Raw genomic sequence first — 23,684 nt, forward strand, 5'->3', positions numbered from 1 at the left:
AGTTGATATATTATTATGTTGGAAGTATATGTGATGTGCTTTTATCTTTTATAACTAATTCTTATTTTATGCCCTCTTTCTTTTTCTTCTGCTTATATGTTTACAGCTTAGGTGGTAGTTTTTTTAGATAGTCAAGTTTTTTGGCATTTCCATTTCTCGTATTTCATGTTTAGTGTATCAGGGCGAATAAAAGATTAGATGCCGAACTGGTAATTAAGCAAGGGCGGTATGTATGAAAGTACAACCCTGGTTATTTAAATCTTTTTCCACTTATATGTTGTCTAATCTTGGACCTTTCTCCGTTGATATGACCATAATATTTTAAGAAATCTAAACTTGACAATTTGTAATCTAACCATTTGTTGTGTTTTACATTAGCTTCTGAAATCAAATGGCTATATTTGGTTTATTTTGTTTTTCCTAACTGAATTTCTCTTTAGGCTTCATCTTTTAAAGTAGTCCCTAAGGGTTCAGAAATAGGAAGGGAAAGAAACATCTGAACTTCAGCCCTGCCACTGAGGCTCTAACAGTCATCTCAGTCCTGAAGAAATTAAAATTTCATTTCCTAGGATTTCAGTTGATAGCATACAGAGAGATCATCAAAACTGTTGTCAAAATTGTCAAAAACTATGCATCCAAGCATACTCAAAATAGATAATGATGTAGAGAGGGCTTCCACATCTACCTCTTGTGTCAGTTCGGACCGCTTAAGGAAAACCCCCACTACTTCCAATAAAATTCAAGGGTTTTGGTAGTTAATGGATCTGTTCAGCACATATGAAGCTGATAAACTAACTTACTCATGTTGAGCACTCCTCAGATGCTGTATGAAATATCAACTGATATACCAGCTTAACAGCAGGATAGCGCACAAGCGTGTAACACTTCCAGTGTTCACGTATGTCCATCACTGAAGAGGCTGGAAAAGCAAGTGCAAAAGGCTTCCTGGCTTGGAGCTGCAACCATTAAAAGTAGAACAGCTCAGGGGACCCATCAGTTGTCATCTGACTCCTGACAGCAAGCTGAAATGTTGATGTGCTTGATGGACCAGCACCAGTGCTCCTTCTGCAGCAGGATAGATGAGATAGTCTTCCTGGATCCCCTGTCTGCCCAGAGCACTCCCCTGAGTTGGAACTGAGGCCTCACTTGATGAAATAGTTGCAGTTGAACTGGAGCACTCCTAGCAGCAAGTTCTTCTTCCTACAGCTGGGCAAGAACAGCATACTGAGCCAGGCCCAGCAGGGATAGTCTGGGCACTTGGTGCCAAGCCCCTGCTGTAACTGGTGTTTTTGGCCAGAGCTCAGGAATTCCATCGCCTTAAAGTGATCCTTGTGTCCAAAGGCAGACAGGCAGATCTCAAGCCTTCATCCCACATCCCATCCATCACCGAAGGTCTCCCCTCCCTTCTTTTGTATGACTGACCTCTGCCCCAGCCTAGGGCTTTCCTAGCTCCTACCTGCTGTCCTAGTCCCAACACTGGGATCCTAGCTCTCCTGGGTGGCCCAGCCATGCTTCTAATGCCAGCCCTAGTCCTCAACTGCCCACCTATTTTTTGGGTTTTTGTTCTGATTCCTGCCTATTTCTGTGTTTTTTCTGTATCTTAATATAGATTGCACATATAAGTAGTACTCTGCAGTGGAACAGTACCAGGTCTTCTATGCATTGTGTTTAATGAGTTTATTTTGAATATTGACGTAACAACTTAAAAGAAAGAGAACCAAAAAAACCCAAAACCTCTTTTTAATTCTCATGTCTTTAGAATTGAAAATTTCATTTTCTTTCCCAAATATCTACCCTTGTCTCCTTTGGAGCCTACTATTACACTTTTATCTATGGTTTTGGAATGTTATAAAATACAAAATAATTTTACATTTTGTAATTTTTCCCTGTTGCAGATCTCTGTACTATAGATCATTATCATAATTATCATAAATGAAAGTCATATTTATTAACATAGATCTTGAAGTAAACTGTCAGGTGCAGGGTTGCCTGCCATTGCCAATTTGTTGTATGTTGTGTTAGAAAAAGGGAGACTAACTTGTTTCATATATTATAGAAGAATAAACTTGGATTTAATCAGAATTCAAGATAAAAGCCATTGATTATGAAGCCATTCTGTTAACCATGTGAATGAATGTTCCTGCTTTTAGTTAGTCTCTACCTAATATTGCTGTCTGCCTTATGCTGTGCATTAGGAACATAAGACTGGAAAATCTAAATATACTTTGGCTTTTCTTTTTATGTTTAGGGCATGCATGAACTTCTAGCTCCCATTGTCTTTATCCTACATTGTGACCACCAGGCTTTTTCACATGCCAGTGAAGCTGCACAACCAAGGCAAGCATTGCATTTTATTTGTATAAAAAAACACTTCCTTTAAAAAACAAGTTTGCTGAACTATAGCGTATAAATATGTGCTCCATAATTCTTTGTTTATAATTCATAAATTAATTTCAGAAATTATTGCATCCTTGTGCTTTGATGGGAATGTCCTTATTTCATCTTCCCTACTACAGCTTCTGAGATTTAGACATTGGCTCCTTCACAGACATTGGCTGGTGAAAAAATGGGGAGACAAGAAATCTAAGGAAAGCCTTAATCTCAAAGCTTACATGCCTACCTGCAGTTCCAGCTGATCGTTATTGCCAGAAGTGGCTTTGTTTTTGTCACTGCAGAGAGTAGACAGATTAGTGAGCTCCACTCATACAGTAGACATCTTACCACCGACTCTCTTTCCTCTTATCTTAAAAGGGGAAATAATCATTGAAGACAAATTGTTGGGATTGATATTTCTTTCATCACCTGCAGTGTTGTAGCTGTGATATCCAACTATTCTTTGACTTGGTGGTAACATTATGTTTAGCTATTGATCCTTCATTTCATTCAGAAGTGTGTATGTGTGTATGCATGCAGTCATACGTATAAAATACTGCATCACATGGTTGTCTGCTTTTATTCTTGCCCCATATGTAAGGCTTTTGTTTTTATTAAAAAACAAAAAAAGAAAAACTTGTTTCATTCTTGTGATTATTTAGGACATTTCATTTGGTTTTTTGCACAATGGAGTCCAGCAGTGAATAAAAACTAATTTAATTATGTGTGCAATGTAATATAACGTCTGTAGGTACCCCTCAACGTGACAGCCCAAAGGCAGTTAAGCATTAAAATGATTATTTACAAGTGTATGTTTTTATTCAATGTCTGTCCTTATATATCCTAAAATTACCTAGAAGATGCTCTTCAGTGCTAAGCAACTTAAAATAACCATGTGTTATGTACAGCATTCTGTTCCATCCCCACATCCCCACTGAAAAAGTAGAACTAAGGAGCAAAGTAGATGGAAAAGAGGTGCTGTCACTGATTAATTGCTGTTAAAGTACAATAAAAATACAGGCTATTAAAACAAAATAAATTAATGTTTTGATACTGCATATTTGACCAGTAACCATTTTTTTGTTGTTGTTTGGGATAAACAGTGATAGATTGTGCAGCAATCAATTATTCTAGATCAAGCATATTCAAATAATACATTGTGACATTCAGTAATTTGTTATTTGGAATAATTAGATGGTTACTTCATTGTAGTGCAGACAAGGCAGCTAATTTGTTTTTGATCTTTATAAAAAGGAAAGACTTCATTTGTTCAATGGAGTTGCTCTTTTTAATTAAAAAGGCTAGTTTTCTCATTTGCACTTTATATGAAAGTTGGCTTATAAATACGTAATAGTACATGCAGAACGCTGACCAAAAATAAACATTCACATTTGGGTTGTTCACTGTTGCCTTTTTCAGTGAGGAAATGAAAGTTCTTTTGAATCCTGAATATCTGGAACATGATGCCTAGTAAGTTTTAACAACTTTCTTTACATTTAATTTGTTCTTATTTGTAATTAACCCCAGTATTTAACACCAAGTTTCTGGGTTGTTCCCTTTCAGTGCAATGTTCACACGTCTTATGAAAACAGCAGAACATTGGTTTTCAACTTTTGAACATGACAGTCAGAAGGTAAATATTGCTTTAAAATGTACTTACTGTGTTTTAAAGCAAATGTGATTTTAATATGATTGATGCTATTTAAAGCTAACTAGACATCTCTTAACTTGATTAAAGCAGTCTCAAACAAGTTTACAATCTTTAAAGGTTCTTCAGTATTTGGTCATAAGCACTTGTGGGATGTTTTCAGGTGAGAGTTCCTATCTGTTGATAGATCACTTGGTAATCAAAAGCCACGTGTACAAGCACAGATTTTTCTGTATGTAGGCGATATCTTTGCAGAGCATTTGAAAGTGTGCCTGTCATAGTCACTTCTGTGTGCCCAAAACTTGTGCAAATGTCATGGTACATAAATGCCTATAGGTAAAGTATTAAGGCGTGAATTATTTTCAGCTGTTTACAAACAATTGGCTGTGAAATCAAAGCTTTACCATATACTGTCCGTCAAAGGTCAGGGGGTATCTTTCCCTGACACAATCACTCAGTTTCCTTCATTTTTTTCTTCTTAACCTCAAGATATTCAAACAGAGGGAATGTCTATGCCTTCAGATCACTTGTGTATCTGTACAGACACTACTAAATTTAGTATGTTGCTGCTTTCAAAAAAAGGCTTTTGCAGTGTTCTGAGTTTAGTTCTACAGAGCTCTCCTTTGCAGGCCCCTTCTAGAGACCATCTAGTCCTTGCCTGATTTTTTTCATGCATGGCAGGAAGGACAATTTGCTCAGCTGGTTGCTCAAGATTTCCTTTGACTACTTCTTTTCTTGTCTCTTTCCATCTTTATGTTTCTCTTTTTTTTTTTTTTTAATTCTGAAAAATGATTTGTGTGATGGAGCTTATGTATGGAGGCTCTAGCAAAATATTAACAGTATTATGGGTATTGCCAAGACTTTGAGTATATTATATCCTAAGAGTTGGCCTCCAAACTTAGTTTCAGTTTGATTCACTTCAGTATTTTTCACATGGAACATGGGGAAAATATCTAGAGTTAGCAAAAACTTAATGAGAATTCGGTTGGTTCTGGATGTCCATATGTGTGTACTTAAACCTATAGCTGCAAACTGTAATTAGGGAGTGCTAGTTGTAATGGTGGTTTGGTCAGTCTAATGAAGAAAAAGTTGTTCACCGAAGACTGATGTAAAACCATCTATTATCTTTAAATATTTAAAATATTGTATATTTTTATCTGATATGGAGCTTTAGTGTCTTAGCCTAAACTATCTACAGTTAAATTTTTTTTTATTTTTATATAATTTCAATAGGTAGGAGTAAAGCATATGAGATACAAATTTTATGAAGTTACTACATAGGCACTTCTATCTCAATAACAGAGATATGTTTCTCTGAGTGTAGCTTTTCAAAATTCAGTTCATTCAAATGTATTTGTTCCAATATCTGTGACAGAGGTGGTAAAGTCTGAGGCTGAATTTTATTCCAGGAAATAACTAGGTCTGTTTACAGATTTGCAGCGCTTGGGTAGGAGGTGAAAGTTTACATTGCCCTTTCCAGTCCTTTCATGGCATAAAAAATTAACAGTGCAATGAGAATGGATTAATATCAAGTTGTTTGTTTTTGTTCTTTGCAAACATGTATAATCTTTAATAATCCTTTCTTGTACGTATGCCTTTTACAATCATGACTTTGAGGGTTAGCTACATAGCAAACTGTGAATCTTCACAAAGGAAGCAATGAAAGCATGTGCTCTGAGAGACATGTTACATTTTACTGCCTCTAACAGTTGTTTCCATTACTCCCAATTGCCATTAGAGGTGCTTCTCCAGCTACTTCATTCCCTAGTGGCTAATGGGAGAAATCTGTCCTCAGTTTATACTTGTACTCATGTCCTAGCTTCTATTTACTGCTTTATAAACACATGAATATATAAATTGTACTAGTATTGACTACCAGCCATTCCAGTTCGTGGAAGGTGATGTTTTGTGACAGTACTTGGTGACTCTGTTCCTAATACTCAGCCAAAGTTTTCAGCTGCATTTCACTGGTAATCGTATTTAAACTGTTCTTAGGGGTGCTGATGCTCTCCTATAAACAATAACACAACATTCTGAGTCGTCCCTCATTTTTTTCTTTTTATTGTGAACCCCATCCTTTTAGTACTGATCATTTATATTTCATGTTAGTAATAGATGACTGAACACGTGCACTCAAATTTTTTTGCAAGACCTGAAGGCTCACAGAAAGAAAACTGGTGTTTTCTATCACATGGCAAATAATTATGTAGTGAGTATGAGCAGGGGCACAGGACTGTGTTGTCCATTTGGCTTTAGGCACAGGCACTGTGAGTCATTTCTAGTTAAACAATTTGTCAGTTTGGTTTTATTAGTTTATTTGAGCATCCTTCTGTTTGGGCTGTTTGTTTCACACCAGCTATGTGATTTTTGGAGCAATTTCAACTGACTAGAGGTATTGTCATTTTCTTGACCAAATTGCATGAGAGGAGACAACAGACATGACTTAGTTGCACTCTAGTCATCCACCGAGCTTCTTGGTGGAGTACACGGAATCAGGAGGCATGGACAGGCAAGGCTTTGTTATTGGCTGCAGCTGCTTCCTCATAGATTCTGTCATGCTTTGAAGATTTCTGTTAATAGGGTTGATTTCTGAGATGCTGATAAACTGCATGTTGATGGATACCATTTACTTATCTTGTGCTTTTAGAAATGGCAAGCCAGCATATACTATTGGATGCACTTAGCCATGTTTGATAGTCAGTCAGTCTGACAGTCAGCAATGTGTCAGTGCTGCACTATGCCAAGGTGCACAAATGCTGCAAGTGACAAATAACTCCAATTTTGGCACAGAGGAAGCTTGCATTAGTTTTGATATTCACAATCTTTCGTCACTTGAGCCAGGGTTTAATAATCTGTCTTGTGATTTTGTAAAGATGGCATGAAACCCACAGACAACTAGTGGTGTAAAGACTGAGTAATAGCTAGTCTTTTCATATTCGAAGTTCAAATAAGCAGAGGGATTCTGATGTTGAGCTTTCCATAGAAGGTTTTATGCCTATAATAAAAAAAAAAAAAGCTTAAGAACACAGATCTCCTGAGTCATCGGAGCTATGAGTGCATGAAGTGGTCAAGCTGAAGTTGAAGTCAATTTGAATAAACCACAATAAAGTTCATAACCGAGATTGTGCCAAATGATAGAACATGCACAATCTACAAATACATACAGTTGCAGACTTCTGTGATGGGTTTCAAAGATAAATCCATATGAACAAAATTAATATAGATGGACATTTAGACAATGTTATCATATCATGCTTTAAGAGTGGTTTTCTGTATAGAAAAAGATTAGTGGATACTCATTTTCAATATTTTGCATTCTTGCATATGACCAAGAAAAGAGTGAAATGGGTCTGAAATTATAGGAAATTGCCATACAATGCTAAAATAAAATTCAGGGTACAAGGAAGACTGCCCAGCTTGGTAAGAAAGAATTTAAGTGTAATAGAATAATTTAAAAAATAAGGGAAAAGAAATATTCTTTCTCAATGTACCTGCAGCTGTGAAGAACTTTGATATTTAACTAAGTAACAGCATTGCTTGTTGGCCTCTAAGACACTAGATGTTTTATTTTAAATTCCTATTTTTTAGAATAGAAAAGATTTTGAATAAATGCATGCCATGTCAGTGAGCTTTATTTGGCAGTCTGAGGGAGCATTTGTCAAGTGATTTGCTGGAGTATCTTAAATGAGTATGTTTTTGTACCAGAATACCATGGCTCAACACTGTAATAGATAGATCAGTCCCTTCACTGCAATTGCCATAGCAAAGCAACAATTAGACAGATTTTAAGATACAACTGATAATCAATCCTTAAATAGAAACATCTTACCTGAAATCACTGTTCAACATCCTACCGTATATTCTGCAGTACAGAAATCAAATAATTAAGAAAAGGTACTTAAAGCAAAGAAGATCAACACCAAAAAATTGACTTTTTGGTAGACATTATTAAGTGTTCACTGCCCATTTGAATGTTAAACCATGTTATAAGTGATTTTGAAATAACCATAGGAAATTACTTTTGGGAATAGCTTATACAACAAAAACAAACTTTCTTTGTTATTGAATGTTAAAAATAATGCTCTTTTCACAATATTGAAAAAAGTTAATATGTATTTAAACAACGTAAAGTGCAATGAAGTCTCCTGAAGTTATTAATAACCCTTTGAGGTGGATAATGCTTCTCTATTAATATAGTGAGCAAAAGTGTGAAAGAAAAGCAACTGTTTTTCAAAGCGAAGATTTTGGGTCAGAGGTAACCATGACAGATTGTAGCAAAGTCATTGCAAAATTCTTCTCTTCTTACTGTTCCAATTTTCCCTTTTTTATAACCTTAACATTGTTCCTAACAGTTTAATTCTCTATTTCCCTACCCCCCTATCTTTCTCTTGATAGGTTTGACTTGTCCTTTTTCTATTTTTCATTCTTCTTTTTACAAGTTCCCTATTCGGTGCAGTTCATTACTTGCTGCATTTCTTTCTAGCATTCTGTCTCTTTTTCAGTAATACTTCACTCTTTTGCAAGAAGAACGAATTTAAAGTAGTATCATGTTCAAGGATGCTAATATTCCACTGGTTTTCACTTGATGTGTGTTGTGTTGTAGATCATGGCATAGTTTGCACAGCCCTCAGGTCCAACCAGCTGCTGTCTCATTGTTCTATTTCTTTTTCCTTTAAAAGTTTCTGATGCTTTATCAAAACTGTGTAGGTTTTAAGATGAAGCCATCAGATTTTCTGTGCAAGGGAAGCCTGTCTAGAAAGGATTGTTTGAAAATAAGTTACTTCCTATTTGGTATGCAATTTATTGTCCTCTGAGGGCATATATTCTCTACTGAGTTACCATTCATCTGCTTTATTCTGGACTGACTCAGACTGCTGATATTAAAGCTAAAATAAAGCTGTCAACACTTTGTCAGAGCATGAAAAGTAAAGCATGCACGTAAAAATTGATGTGCAAAATGACGGGCACTCCTTGGCATGCCTGGGAAAGGGAATCCCACAATACCTTCCACAGAAGTGGATACTTGAGATTCCTCTTCTGCTGTAAAAGAAATGAATTACCACTATATTTATTTGGAAGCCAGTGTTTACAACAAACGAAATCTCCTGCACACAATCCCTTTAGACTGTAAGGCTTCATGGGTTGTTGGTTTTTTTCACCTTGTTCTCTGTGTCTGCAGGAAAAAGATGTGATGATAACACCTATGCCCTTTGCAAGGCCACAGGACTTGGGGCCATCTATTGCTATTGTAGCGAAAGTAAATCAAATTCAGGATCATCTGCTGAAGAAACATGATATTGAGCTGTACATGCACCTGAACCGACTGGAAATTGCTCCACAGATTTATGGACTGTAAGTGTTTGCAAAGCATTATTTAATTTCTTTCCGTGGGGGTTTTGTTTCACTATATTAAAAAAATTTTCCCATTAAATTTTGGATTAGAGGAATAGGACTAAAAAGAAATACTTTTCTCTTAGAACTTACTTGTTTTGTAGCATTACAGTAAATGTCACCTTACTGTTGCAGTTGTGACACTGGCATTTCCAGTGCAGATAATGTCCATTCAGCTACATATTAGAGACCCTGAGGAAGACTCCTGTACTTTCTGAATCAAGTACAGAGTCTACTTGGAGTTCTGTAAGAATGCATTTGATAATAGGACATAAAGAGCTATTAGCCTTGAGCGGTTTATTTACTTAGTTTTTATCACCAGTTGAACATCAGTGAACTTTTCCCTATTGTGTTACGGGGTTTTGGATGCTGGTAATACAGGGGGAAGGGCACATTAAAAGTAAAGGCATGGATATAATAAATTGCCTGTGTACAGAGTCAGCCCAGGTATTCCCTTTTCCATGAAGCTGCTTCATATCCAGTCAGCTGGTTGTGTATTGTATACCCCCATTCTTGAGGGGATTATTGGGCCAGGTGTGACTTTGGATGTGCCCTTATCCATGTGTTTGTGCAGCACTGAATCCAAACTATTTATAGCTGCTGTAGTCAGTCTGGGTCAACACAGAGTGTGCAATTTGTGTGAACCACGAGTAATGGTGAAATGACCATGGTTTTGAAGAGGAATCTTGCCTTCATTGTCTGAAATTCTAGACACTAGATTCATTTTGATCATTCCTTAAGGAGTTAGCAAGCCATATGTGCCGTTGCAGGCACAGAGAAAATGACACTTTTTAAATTTTTTTTTTTTAGTGATTTAAAGTAAGATTGGCTTTGCCTTCAATGAAAAAAAAATTATAGGTGTGAAAATGCAATTGTGGATTGTAACAACTCAGTAGAAAATAGAGAAAGGGAAGGAAAAGGTGACTCTGTAAATGTCAGGCCATAACTGCAATACTTAACACTAAAGTCTAATTTGATATTACTGTAAAATGAAAAAGTGCTGCAACATAATATACTCTCAAGTGAAGAGTTGAGCTACTTATTAATAACTTATATTAGGAAGATAAAGGTAATTCTAGAAATCTTACTTAAATACACTTTATAGGTATGAGTTACCTATAGGGGAATAAAAATAAGCCAAGTAAACTCAAGGTATTTAAAGTACAAAGAGGACAGATTGCCCTATTACAATTTTTTTGCATAGTGTATTTTCTTAATATCTTCAGTAGTCTGGAAGAGAAAGCGAGCATCCCTAATAAACTTCAGGGGTAGTAATGAATAAGTAGGCTGTATAAATATCGAGGAAACCAAAAATACATTCTTTCATTTATGAAGACTAATGAAAACAAAGACAGAATAAAGTAAGTTAAACTTCAGAAATTTGCGAACAGACATTTTGGGGCAAAATTCATTTGTAATGTAGGTATTCATGTCGGTTTAGGATTTTGCCTTGCAGTAAGAGAAATAATTGGAAGAAAAAATTATATTTTAGCTTTAAACATAATATTATTATAATAACAGAAGAACAATTCAGTGTGGTGTGGCATAAATAGAGCTGAATCTGAATAAAGAAATTTACAGTTAAGAGAATGAATTATGAGAGAGAGCTTCAGGCTGACTATCAGGAAAACCTTACTAACAGGGAGCTGTTAGACTGTAAAATAACTTATCAAAATTAACAAAGGAAAAACCATCAGAATGTTTTAAAAGCAGGCTTTGAAAAGCTCTGAGAGATCTCTGAGTCTGCATTGGCAAAGAGGAGGAAAGTGGGTTACCTGTGAGGTCACATCCTTCTTCGATTTCTGATTTGATACAGACAGGAGGAAAGGAAAGGGAAAAGAGCATGACTGTGTTGTGTTATTCTCGCCTTTAATGATGTCTGATTTAATAATGATTTAATTACTTCTTCAGAGAAGTAATTTCCAGTAGTGAGCCAACTGACAGTCTGAGACACTGTATCTTTTCCTGTATTTAACAGTTCTTGAACTTGAAACAGCATTTCTTTAACAACATAGTTTATCAATAATTGCTTAACCTAACCAAACTGTGGAATTCATCTGAGTTTTTTGTTGAACTTTATTGTTTTGCTGAAGATTTACCAACAACAAATACTCATCTGTCAGCCTTGATACCACTCAAAAAATATACAAATGGTAGAAGGAAGACTGGGAACTTTGCTCAAAAGATTATTATGGTGTTCCTAGAGAACAGGATTAACATGAAAGGCCTATATTTAGTGGCAGTCTACCCTAATTTGCACAAGTTATAAAGTTCAGTTATTTTAAAATTCAGCATTTTATTATTTGCATCCTTCTATAACCTTCTGGGGCAAGGCAAAAACAATTCTTTGCATTTTCATACAGTTGATTCCCTTCTTTGATGTTTTCAAATGCTTCTTTTTATTTTTCAAACATTAGCATGACTTGTTCTGCTGGGAGGTCAGGTACCCCAGCTGGTTGTACATTTCCGTGTTCAGAAACGGTCCTTTACAACAAAATGTGATTATGCACTTCCTAAATGATGCTTACCTGCTTACAAGACCAAGTTTAACAGGCATTTCAGTATGTGTGGTACGACTCATTAATTTTGGTTGCTGCCCAGTTTTGAAGTTTTAGCTCAGAGCAGTAGATTGCCTTCTCTTCTAGAGCACAGCAGTGAACAGACTTCGCATTCCCTGGCTGTCTCATTCCATTGCTGATTGGGAAGAGAACCCAGTTAGGTACAGCAAGGTATACTGGCCCCTGGCTATGCCATATTTCCATGCTCTGGAAGCTCAAGTTGGTGTCACAGACAGCAGCAGCCTTAGCACAGGAATTTCTGTATCTGGAAATTTTGAGACTGCACTTTCATTCACTTGCAGTCAGCACTGCTTGTCCCTGTGATAATTACTCAGCTGCTATTAATATCAGCTGAAATGGAACCGGCAATACAGAGATAAAGGGTTGGTGCCTTATCATTCCTCAGTCTTCTTTCTTTGCCATGTCTCTAGCCTGGACCCCAAGATAATGTTTTGCTGAATAACTTTGTTTCACTCTCCTGGTAGTACAGTGAATAGTCTAACCAAGCTATAATAGTTATCTAATCATATCTAATTTTGTACTTTGTAAAGTTAAGTAAAAGAGCAGTTTGAAAATAAAATGGAATGATTACATTAACAGTTCAGTGACATGTTTCCTGATAATAAACTTTTCTCTAAATAAAAAGAAAAAATTGCTAGGATTGAACATAAAGATTGGCTATTCTGAAGGGTTGACAGATTGAATATTCAGTTTAATTTTAAAATTTGAAGAGTTAACAATGATTAATTTCCTAGATTACTTGGTACTCTGATGTTTAATTTCTTTGACCCTGACATCTAATTCATGTTAAACTACAAAATACTGCAAAACGATACTGCATTTTCTGCAGTGGCCAGTGTTTGCAGAGACAAATTAGGCAGGTTAGGCTCTCAGCTTGAGAAAGGACAGGGTTTGAGGAAAATCTTCATATACCTGTATTTTAGGACATTATCGTCCATTGAAAGGAATTTGTAATAGGCAACTTCTTTTACATTTCACTGAAAAGATGAATCAATTGGAAAGGTCCCACATAATATTATTGCCACTTCATTTTATGTACTGAGGGTGAATTATATTGCACCAAATGAATTTCTTGTGGAACCACAAGCAGGAAGTACAGCCAGATCCTGTAAATATATATGATACAGTTGCATAGAAATAACACACAGAAAGATCATGACAGGGCATGAGGATAAAAAGCTTTATTTAAGAACAAACATTAAATGTTGGCATAAACTCTCCAGCTTCTGCATCATAACACTGATGGCAGTACTATACTGGTGAAGCAAACTCTTCCTAAGCACATATCCAGCAGACAATAAAGCACGTGCAGAAGTGAGCGTAGATGTTTCACGGTGGCTTTAGCTCAGTGCACAAAGGGCCCTCCCAGGACGCTGGGTGGCCATGGCTCTGCCTCCTGCTGCTCCTCTGCCCTGCAGCCACCGTCAGGGAAACGCTGCCCCTGCCACTCCAGAGGCGCTCGGGCTGCCAGCTGGTACTCACTACGGCACCTCAGGAGGAAAGCCCACCTCAGGAAACAAATAAAGAAATACTAAACAAAAGAGAAGGGCAAACTACATTGCAGGGGAGCTAGACACCAGTGTAGATCTGAAGGTAGCACCGGAAAGGTTATGTTACGGTAAAGTCAACAGCAGATGTGCTGTTGCACTATTACTATTCTTACTTGCTTTGCTGTGAGCACTGCTGTGGGGCATCCACCTGTTTTAGTTTCTCGCCCGTGCCATTATGGTACCAGGCAGTATTCTTTTGCGTAATCAGATTGGTCTCTGGAGGGAGAATTTAAAGGATTTTACTTGTGTAGTAAAGGAACATAAATCATATTCATTATATCTGAAAGAAAAAATAAAAATCCGACTAGTTATCAGAATAAGAAATCTTTATGATCTACAGAAAAAGTAGATCAAAGATCAGTCTTTCTATGGAGAACTTTTCAGATCATGTAGGATGTCTGAGTCTGTTTTGGATTCTCACACCAAAAGAAAATGAGATCATATATGACATGGTCCAAATCCATTACATTTCCTCTGTAGCTTTTAATCCAGTGTCATCAATCAATTGGACAGCAATTATAATGAAAGCAACTTTGAGCTATTGTGCACATAGTAGAGGAACCACCAAAATCTGGCCTTGCTATTAAAAGGCAAGTACCTGGCAGTGAGTATCTAGAAATGGATAAGACTAAGCAAATACAATGACTTTCTGAACAAAGCAATAATTCTCATTTGAATGCCCAGGACCAAATTAATCATGAACTTAGTATCTGGAACTGCTGTTGATTTCCAGTACTTATTTTCTGTTTGAATTAAACAAAGCATTATATATAAAACAGGTTTTAATGGACTGTAAATCCCAGCTTGTCTCTCAGTAGAGGACTTGTTGAGGATTTAGTGCCAAATGACCAGGCCTTTCTAAGAAATGTTAATGTCCACTGTTTGTCCCACAAATTACAAGATACATTCTACTGGGTTTTTAGATAGAGCTTTTGGGGGATGATTCAGGCATCTGAAGACATTACTATGAATACTGTCTTGCATAGTGAAAAAAGTACTGTAAGAGAGAACCTTTCTAATTTTTAAGTTAGGTGGCAGAAGGAAACATCGGAAGCTACTTTAGAAAGCTACCATGTATTTTGATAGAGACAGGGAATGCCTCAGCTACTGTTGCCATATCAATTGTACTGCAATGGTTTACTAATTCGAATTACTTCCTCTTTGCAAATAAATGAGGACAATTCTTGAAGATCAGGGTAGGTTTCTTACCTCAGGCAGCAAGCAAATCCTGCTTAACTCTACAAGGTGCTTTCCTTCTGTTTTGAAGTAACCCTAGTCACTCTTTCATGTTCTTAAATGATATATATTTGTTCTTCATTGTTGAGTTCCTCAAAAAGCTTTCTAGTTCATTGATTGAAAAAAAAGTATATTTCATTTTGTGTTGCTTCTTGTTGTGTGTTAGGTTAAAAATTACAGTATGATGGACTTGTGATTTTATCTTTTTCCCAACTGTCACAAATAGTATTTTAGTTTTACCTCTGACTTTAAGATTTTGACATGTAAATAATGTAAAAGACCACTCTATAAACAGAATGAAGGATTGGTTGAGGTGTCAAAAGCGTTTGTCAGAGTTTTACTCTCCTGCTGCATAATTATGTGCTGAGATGATAATGAGTAGTAGAGGATGTCTGTGAGGATGGAATGCAGATTTGTCATTTTGTTGCTCCTTGATGCAGGTGATGTGTTTCCCATATGAAGTACAGGGAGTTATCTTTATCTGGGAAGGAAAAAAGCAAGGTAGCTTCCATTTTGACTTTTGTCGCATACTCTGAAAAGAAAAAAAGCTGGTCGCTTATTTAAACATAACGAGGCTTAGAAACCACTGGATTTAAATAGAAATAGTATCTTCTCAAACCTGAGATTAATTTAGTAGGAATATAGACAGGTGCTTGGAAGGCTGTCTTTGGGATTTTTTTGTTTGCTTGTTTGTTTTTCTTAGGTAGACAGTAGCTCTTGGCTATTCTGCTATTCTGTTCTGCTAAAAGCAGAACAATGTATAGAGAAGTTCTACTCCAGTAAGGAATTTAAGGTTCCATACATTAAGTATTTACCTCCCCTTTACTTTCTTTATACTTAAATCACATCAGCTGTTCAGGTTAACCAGGTTTAATTTAGTGCATCATTTTGTTTCTTTGGCTTACATAGAACTTTGTCTAGAAAACTCATCTTGGAAATTGGTACAAAAAAGGCAATAAGTAGGTCAAGTAACTGTTGCAGAAAGTAATTATCTCAGCATATGCCTAAAAAATGAAACTGTGCTAACATGCCCATGCTGACATGATGTTAGGAGGCAAAATACAGCACTTTGGACTTAAGCATTTGATAGTAACCAAGATATTTCCTGTAGAATCCAGTCCTATGGATAATTCATGTTTTGGTTAACCAGTGCTTCATCCTCACTGCTTATTCTTAAATTGTAAAATTTAGAAGTTATACCAAACTGGGATCTAGTGGATAATTCAGCTAAGAAAATTTTGTCTTAAATCTTTGAAACAGATTAGCATGAAATACTTAAATGCAAAATGTTGGCCTGTTGGAAGCAGAGGTAAATCTCATTAAAAAAAAAAAAAATACTAAGGTTTTAATGCTCAGTCATTATTCCATGTCAGAACAACCTAGGCCATTTTGGATTTTTGTAGAGAGGGAGAAGAATGACAGGGAATTGCATTTGAGAAAACAGCAATTGGTAGTGAACTGCCTTGAGGTGTGGGAAAGCACAGTCTTCAGTCTGAGTCTCCCTTAGCCTAGGAGGACATGTTAATCATCTAGCTCTTCAGGGTCATTTTCATCTGAGTTTTTCATTTTAGCAGAAAATTATATCCTGAAACCACAATTCATCACTAATGAAAATGTTGTTGAAAATTAGTGAAATAGGAATTCTGTAGGAATATGGCCAGTCTGCATTTTCTCTAAAAGCATCTGATTGCCCAGTAGAATACTGTTAATTGGGAAAATGAAAGGCAGTATAGTGTCAGCATTGGGAAGAATGCTTCCTTTTTTGGAAGGTGGGTGGGGTTTTTTTTCCTTTTTTGGGTGGGTTTCCCCCCCACCAAAGTAATAATTCACCAGGTAGTCAAGTCACTCTGCTTCCACTTCAGATACCAAGATTAGTTCTTGGATAGCCATTCCTACACCTATGGACAGTGCTCTCCCTGCCCTTCAGTCTAACCAGATGTTACAGACTGAGGCGAGGGGTTTGGGCGAGGAAGGGGGGAAAAGGTGGGAAATCCTACAGGCGACCTATATAGTTCCCCTTACATATTCTGAATTTTCTCTGGCAGTTGTTTTATTGGGACTTCTTGAGCTGGAAAGATACATAACAGAGTTGGAAGTCCATGCAACAGTAAAAGATCCTGCCCTAAAAATAATGTGACAGTCTGTCCTAATTTTTAAAATGAGTGAGCTGGGTAGTAGTTCTCCATGACCTTGTGAACCTCTTTCCAACATCTTCTTAGAGTTGTAGAGGCCTCATCAATAAAAAAAAAAAAATTCCTGTTCCAAATAGGTGCATGCCTTGAGTATCTTTTCTGGTTCTGATGTGGTTTTGAGCAAGAATTTTTAAAAGTACCCTATGAAATATTAAAGCAAGCCATCCATATCCGAAGAATAAAATCCATTAACACAGGTCACAGGAATAGGTTGTTCAAGAGTAGTGCTGTTAATTAGGGTGCACAATTTTGTGTAACTTTTGCATATTGTATGAATTCACAATATTTTATTCTAGGTAAAGCATGAAAAATTACGTTTGAGAAACATTTCTAAGAATAGAATTATTTCACCAAACCAATGCTGTAAAAATGGGGAGAATATTTCATCACACTTCATACTGAAGGTAATCGCAAGAGCCCCTAAAGGGTTAAGGTACATAACTCAGCAGGAAGACTCCACAGATTTTGGCAAAAAGAGAAAATCTGTGCACAGCATTGCAAAATAGAATTCTCTAGTGAAAAAGAACAAAAGCAGACAAGAGTAGGAGCTTGTTTCCAATACATATTTTGAAATCAATGAACGAGTCATAATTGAATCTTTACAGAAAGCCAAGGGTGCTGCCCTTCTATATTCTTTCTCTGAAAACACTCTCAGCATAGCATTTGTAGCTTGGTACTGACTCCCAGTGATGACTCCCTTGAACTTCCAGATAGCACTGTTTCTAAGGAAAAAAAGACCATGGATCACCTAGACTTTGTTATTCACTATGGAATGTATTTATAACGGAACAGCAATTCTCCCCAAATTTCAGAGAAGCAAAATGGCATCACCCAATATAACATCAACATGAGAAGTCCCGGAGAGAGTATTGCCTTTCATAGGCCTTTATACTGTCATCTGTCACTTTTAATGATCTTCTTTTCTTTACTTCTTATCAGCTTATTTGAAATTAGGACCATGGTTAGCATACTTCCTTTAGTTACCTTTTATACATTTTTTTGTCTGAGCAAGAGTCCAATACAATGATCGTTGAATGCCACGGAATTAATATCTCTTGCTCTTGGTATTGAGAAAGTGGAGAGAGAAAAGAAATTTCATCTTTTCTGGTTTTTAAATTCACAATATAATGTAATGCAGAAAATACGAGATAATGAAACTCCTGCAGCTTCTGACTGCTGTCTGTTACTCCTACCAATAATGCTACCAGGTTTTTATTCACAGAAGTGGAGAAGTTAGTAAAAAATATTTTCGTACTTTGTACAAATCTATACATACCCACATGTCCAGTATGTAGCAGCAGAACTGTGTAGCATGTTGTATGTTATGAAATACTTTTACAGTGTTTAACTCAAAATTCCACACATCTAAACAAAGTCTTTAGTTGTTTACAGCCTACATCAGTGAATGTTGTGTGAGCTGTTAGAGTCTAAGCTTGGGCTTTGCAGTTTATTCAATTTCTAACAAGTACTTGTAAAAATGACGTGCGAAATCAGTAATATCAGGTTCAGGGGGTTTTTCACTAATGGAAATATAGTTAGCTAGAAATATATGGGGCATTTTGAGTCAAAGAATTCTCATTGCCTTACTAGTCTATGAAAGAAATAACAAAAGAGTAATGTCAACAAAAGAAAATAGTCCTCATAGAAAACTTGCAACATAATAACGTGTTTAATATCTAGAAACATTAATGATGATGATCATATTTGTATAGACTGGGAGATAGAGAAAATAATGGCATCTTTGACTTTAGCAATTCATATATTTGTATTAATGGTTTGATGTACTACTTATTGAAAAACTGTTTAAAATAATTAAAATAGATTTAATTCTCTTTTTTCTTTTTTCAATAGTTGTAATCAGAAAAACCTTTTTAATGGTGTAATCCCAAATCCAGCTGAAGTACATAGTTATGCATCCTGCTTTAATGTACATCTGAGCTCTGGGGCTCTCATGCTGAAGCACATTCCCTGATTTATCTTCTGTCTAAACTATTTCTTACATTATGACTCTGTGCTGCAGCCTTTGATATTCCCTGTGACATCATGAGACAGCTGTGTTACATTGTGTTTAAGCAGTACTAAACCTTTAAACTTTAAACGAATATTTTTCTTCTCAGAGGTATAAATAGAATATGTAATAAGCATCTGTGGGATATGCAATTAATGTCACTTGTGAGGAAAGGCCTTCATGATGCACTTGGGTTTTGGCACTCTTAAATTATGAGCTCTTTACTACACTCATGGGATAAATTCCATATCCCCCAGATGCTTATTATGTATCTTCCATCTCCCTTAATTCCTATTAGCTGGATTAGTAGTTGTTGTGATGTTGAGGTTTATGGTAATTTAACTGGGGTGGTTCTCAGTGATCAATAAATAAACTTCAAAAGTTTAGTAATTTTTATTTTCTAGCAATTCCAGTGTGTATAGCTGTAACAGTTTACATTAAGTGCTAGTTGGATATACCAAAAACTTTGGTCATCTGTACATACTAATCTATCCATTACCTAAATTTCAAAAAAAAGCAGATTTATAAAAGCAAAATATTTCAGTAGCAGAAGATCAGCTGAATTGCAATGTTGTGGTGAGACTAATGCACCCACAAATGTTTAAAAAAATAGTTTACGTAGAGAATAAATATTTTTTGCTAAATGACGACATTATAAATGTTCTAGTCACAGTCATTATCTGGAGAGTTTGTCAAACTGGCACAGAATGGCCTAGATTAGTTGTCAACTCAGGACCAAATAAGATTTTTAAAAGACTCAATAAAGTCCAGTGATTAATTGCTATATATTCTGATTCATGCCTATCCCATTTTATCTAATTTAATAAAAGTCTAAAATGATGATTAATCCTTTCACATCAGCAGTTGCTGGTACATCCATTACATGTCCAATCTGAATTCCTCTGCCAAGGAGTTAACTACTATTTTGAACTTGGTGTGAAAAATATCATTATAAATTTCATTAACCTGATCATCAAATTTAAAAAAGTCAACTCATAAAATCCATTACTACATATCATGCATCGAAGATTAAAAACTGGTCCTTCGTGGGCAGGAATAGCCTGGATTTAATTCCCACAGCATATGTTTAAAGTGCTCATATGACATTATTGTATCTGTAATTATCAGAATTTTATGTTTATTAACCCAAGTGAATTAAGAATCTTGTTTTGCGTAGAATTTAGCATGTGTGTTAAATTGACCATTAATTCAGAGTTTATCAATGTATATGTATTTACCACAAATGCAAAAATACTTGTCATACATATTGTAATGATATTCGCTTTAAGAGGATTGCCTCCCTTTAATTTTTCCTTCTCAGACACAATAATTTACTTTTTCAGTGCTTCCAGTTGGCTGTCTTGATGTGGATCCCCATGGGTGACAGTGATAGAAACTGTACTTCAAGTAGTCCTTCTGTGGGAAACTTGGAGTATTTCACGTTAGCATTATGTCTCAACCATAACTATAACTATGTCTTCCTCTGCACTAAGGTGGTTTTTCCCCATCCATGGTTAGAGCCGAGAGACACCTCTCCATGCTGTATAGTAAACATGTCTCAGCCTAGAAATACCCACAAAGCCTTGCAGATTTGGGGTGGGTTTGTCATTTATTTCTGTGAGGGTTGCTCAACTTGAAAATTCACTAAATGCATGAAAAATATGCAGGGGGAAAAATCAGAGAAGCTGAATTCCCCCATCCTGGTTCTGGGGCAAGGCATGGAGTACCAGCAGTTTCCTTAGGAAATGGCAACCCCGGCCTGGCCAGCACCCCAGCAAACCCCACCTAAGCTGTGCCCAAGGGGTAAATGCTTTTAGAGTGGTGTATGGAGTGCTCCACAGGAAAAACCAAAAAGTAGTTGGGACAGACAGCTGTTCTCTGGTTTGTTTTTCACTCGTGGCTGCAAGCTGCTGACCCATTGTTGGCTCCCAGCAGAATGATGAAAGTCACATGATTTGAGAAAATAGGAACTGTGGGTGTTTTGCCAAACCAAAACCACCATTTTATTATTTCATTTTATTTTCTTTATTGGAACAACTGTGAACACTCACCTCTCTTCTGAAAGAGGTTTCAGACTGCAGGATCCGCTCAGGCTGCAGCTGTACTGTGGAGGCACGGCAGGTGCTGGATGGCAATGCCCCTGTGAGCAGCCGGCTGCGGCTCTGCCGGCTGCACTTGGCACAGCCCGAAGCTGAGGTGCTTCAGACTGGCACAACTGTCTGCAGGGAGCTTTACAGCCTCACAGCTTGGTCTAGTTTCACCTTACACATTCTTCCTTGGCCTGACCTAATGGCTTTGCCCATCTTCCTTACCCCTGCTCAGATGTTCTGCAGAAACAACATTCTGTGTTGCAAAACATTTCTTCGTGGGAAGGGTTGTAAAACATTGAAACGGGCTGCCCAGGGAAGTAGTGGGATTGCCATCCCTGGAGGTATTTAAAAGAGGTATAGATGTGGCATTTAGGGGCGTGGTTTCATCATGGACTCAGCAGTGCTAGGTTGGACTTGGTGATCTTAGAGGTCTTTTCCAACCTCAATGATAACAAAATTCTATAAAAAAATATGAAATTAGAAAGAGTGGAGAGGCCCTTTTTTATCTACAGCATATCTACCTGGTGAAGCATGGTTTTCTCCCTCCGTTTGCAGACAACTAGCATCATTATTTCAATAGCTAGTCGTGGCAGTGCAAAAGTGTTTCAGAACAGCCAGATGATTCATCAGAGATGTATATCACATATTCAGATTATCAGGTGTTGGTCTTGCAAATGCACATTTACACCATAGTAGACTACCACTTAGTAGAACCTAAGTTCAGCTTAGGTTCTACTCATAAATGAAAGAAGAAGAGCACCTAGGTGATTTTAGTCTTGGATGGACCAAAATATATTTCTAAGTCTCATCTTTAAATGAAAAAAAAAAAAATTGTTCATTGTAAAATCATTGCCTTTAACAAACTTCTTCATTAAATCAGCTTTAACTTGCTTTTGACCCATCTTTGATCTAACATATCTTTTGATTATTGGAACAGCTTTTTCTTCTAGGAAATGGTTTAAATAATCTGTCTGCAGGACTTCACATAAACACCGGCATGAGTAAAAAAATCCTCTATACAGATTGCAGGTGAATGTATGTGATGTAGTAGCAACTCCCAAAAATTTGTCTCTATACCTTATGGGCTGGAATAATATCCAGCTATATTTTATAGGGTCCTTCCTATAAAATTTTGTAACTTGTATCAGTTTATGAACATTATGGAGTGTTGTTTTCTTAACTTTGTTGAAGAGTTAATATTAATTACCCCCTGTGGAAAAAGACAAGCAATGCTACGTTTCCTTAAGAAAGTTTTAAGAGCTTAAGACCTTTTTTTAATTTTACTCTTTTTACATTTTAACAGTACCCATTCCACTGAAAAATTTCAGGTATCATTAGTTGGCTTTTAGTGTGAGTCCATTCCTGAAAAAAATTGCAGTATTTTCTCTTGAGATACTTTTAGTAAATAGCATTTGGCTTGAATGCTGAAGCACCTCACCACAGAAGTCATCTATAATAAATTTTTTCACCGGTATATCTGAATCTTCCAAGTACTCAGTCCTTTATTTTTTAATTAAACCTTGAAACTGGTAGCAGTTACATGATTTTCATAATTAGCACATTTATTTTGGTAAGCAAACTAAACTACCATCGGAAGTCAAGACAACATAGTAAATATGTGGTTAGTAAGGGGGAAGAAAGTTTGAGAGATGGTTAAATGACATACTGTGTGAAGGTTTTTCTGGAAGGGGAGGAGAATGTGGGAGAGAAGAGATGGAGAGACCAGACACGAGACCTCACCAGCTGAATTGCTGAACCTGGAGAATATGAGGTGTATTTGCAGTGTAGCACAGTCATTAAATAATGCACAAGGGTTTATCTCATATGGCCAGTTGCAGCACTCGCCTGGTAGTCAAAGGACGAAATAAATATCCAATGTGTAAACCTAAGCATATGTAAAATAGGTATACACAGGGTAGCCTTGAACACAGTTTCTCATTCTTTGTGTATGTGTAGGTGTGGATAAAGTCTTACATATGCAGAAACTGTTAAAACCCAAATTATTTCGCTAACTCCTAAGTAAGAGACTGGCCAAAAAAAAAAAGAAATCTGGTTCAACTGATTTCGCTAAGAGTAAGGGGAGAAAGAAGGTTCTTCTTTTTTTTCCTGTTTCCTCTAGTTATAAAAATTACAGTGATTACACATCATAAAGCCTATCTGTAATAAAACGCATCAGCTGGCCAAGGTTTTCATCGCTCACTCAATAATCCATTAATACAGCAACGCTGCCCAGGCATCTTTATAATACCAACTCGGAGGTAATTTTAATCAGCTAGACCAGCTGGTATTTAACAGCAGCTGCTGGAGACGCCACAAATATACTCAATAGCTGACATCTTTATTTGCAGTTTTTCAAGGGGAGAAGAGATCCTCCTGTGGTTACTTATATTAAGCCTCTTTTTTTTTTTTATATAAGTATTGATACCGGAGGGTAATACCTGAATGAAAGCAGGAATAGAGTTAATTCAAAAAATAAAAAATACATTCTTGGAGTCAGAGGGCTTTTTCATGAAGTCCTCCTCATAAATGAACAAAAAAATAAAGCTTGGATGCCAGCTTTGTTGGAGTTTAGAACCTTTTCCTGGTACATTTACACTAATCTCAGACATGGCTTGCG

At 36.5% G+C, this 23,684-nt stretch overlaps 1 protein-coding gene across 2 annotated transcripts in view; it reads left to right on the forward strand.

The window, feature by feature from the left end:
• The window catches only part of TBC1D5 (TBC1 domain family member 5), a 316,356-nt gene that overhangs the window by 188,130 nt on the left and 104,542 nt on the right, over positions 1 to 23,684 (forward strand). For both annotated transcript variants that reach the window (XM_066194787.1, XM_066194779.1), the window contains exons 11-14: positions 2,249 to 2,337; positions 3,793 to 3,843; positions 3,937 to 4,006; positions 9,201 to 9,373. In XM_066194787.1, the coding sequence (XP_066050884.1) occupies positions 2,249 to 2,337; positions 3,793 to 3,843; positions 3,937 to 4,006; positions 9,201 to 9,373 (383 nt within the window). The remainder of the gene's footprint in view (positions 1 to 2,248; positions 2,338 to 3,792; positions 3,844 to 3,936; positions 4,007 to 9,200; positions 9,374 to 23,684) is intronic.

The sequence above is a fragment of the Chamaea fasciata genome, unplaced genomic scaffold, assembly GCF_029207755.1.
Source record: "Chamaea fasciata isolate MVZ Bird 193981 ecotype frontalis unplaced genomic scaffold, bChaFas1.0.hap1 SCAF_1, whole genome shotgun sequence".
NCBI classification, from domain to species: domain Eukaryota; kingdom Metazoa; phylum Chordata; class Aves; order Passeriformes; family Sylviidae; genus Chamaea; species Chamaea fasciata.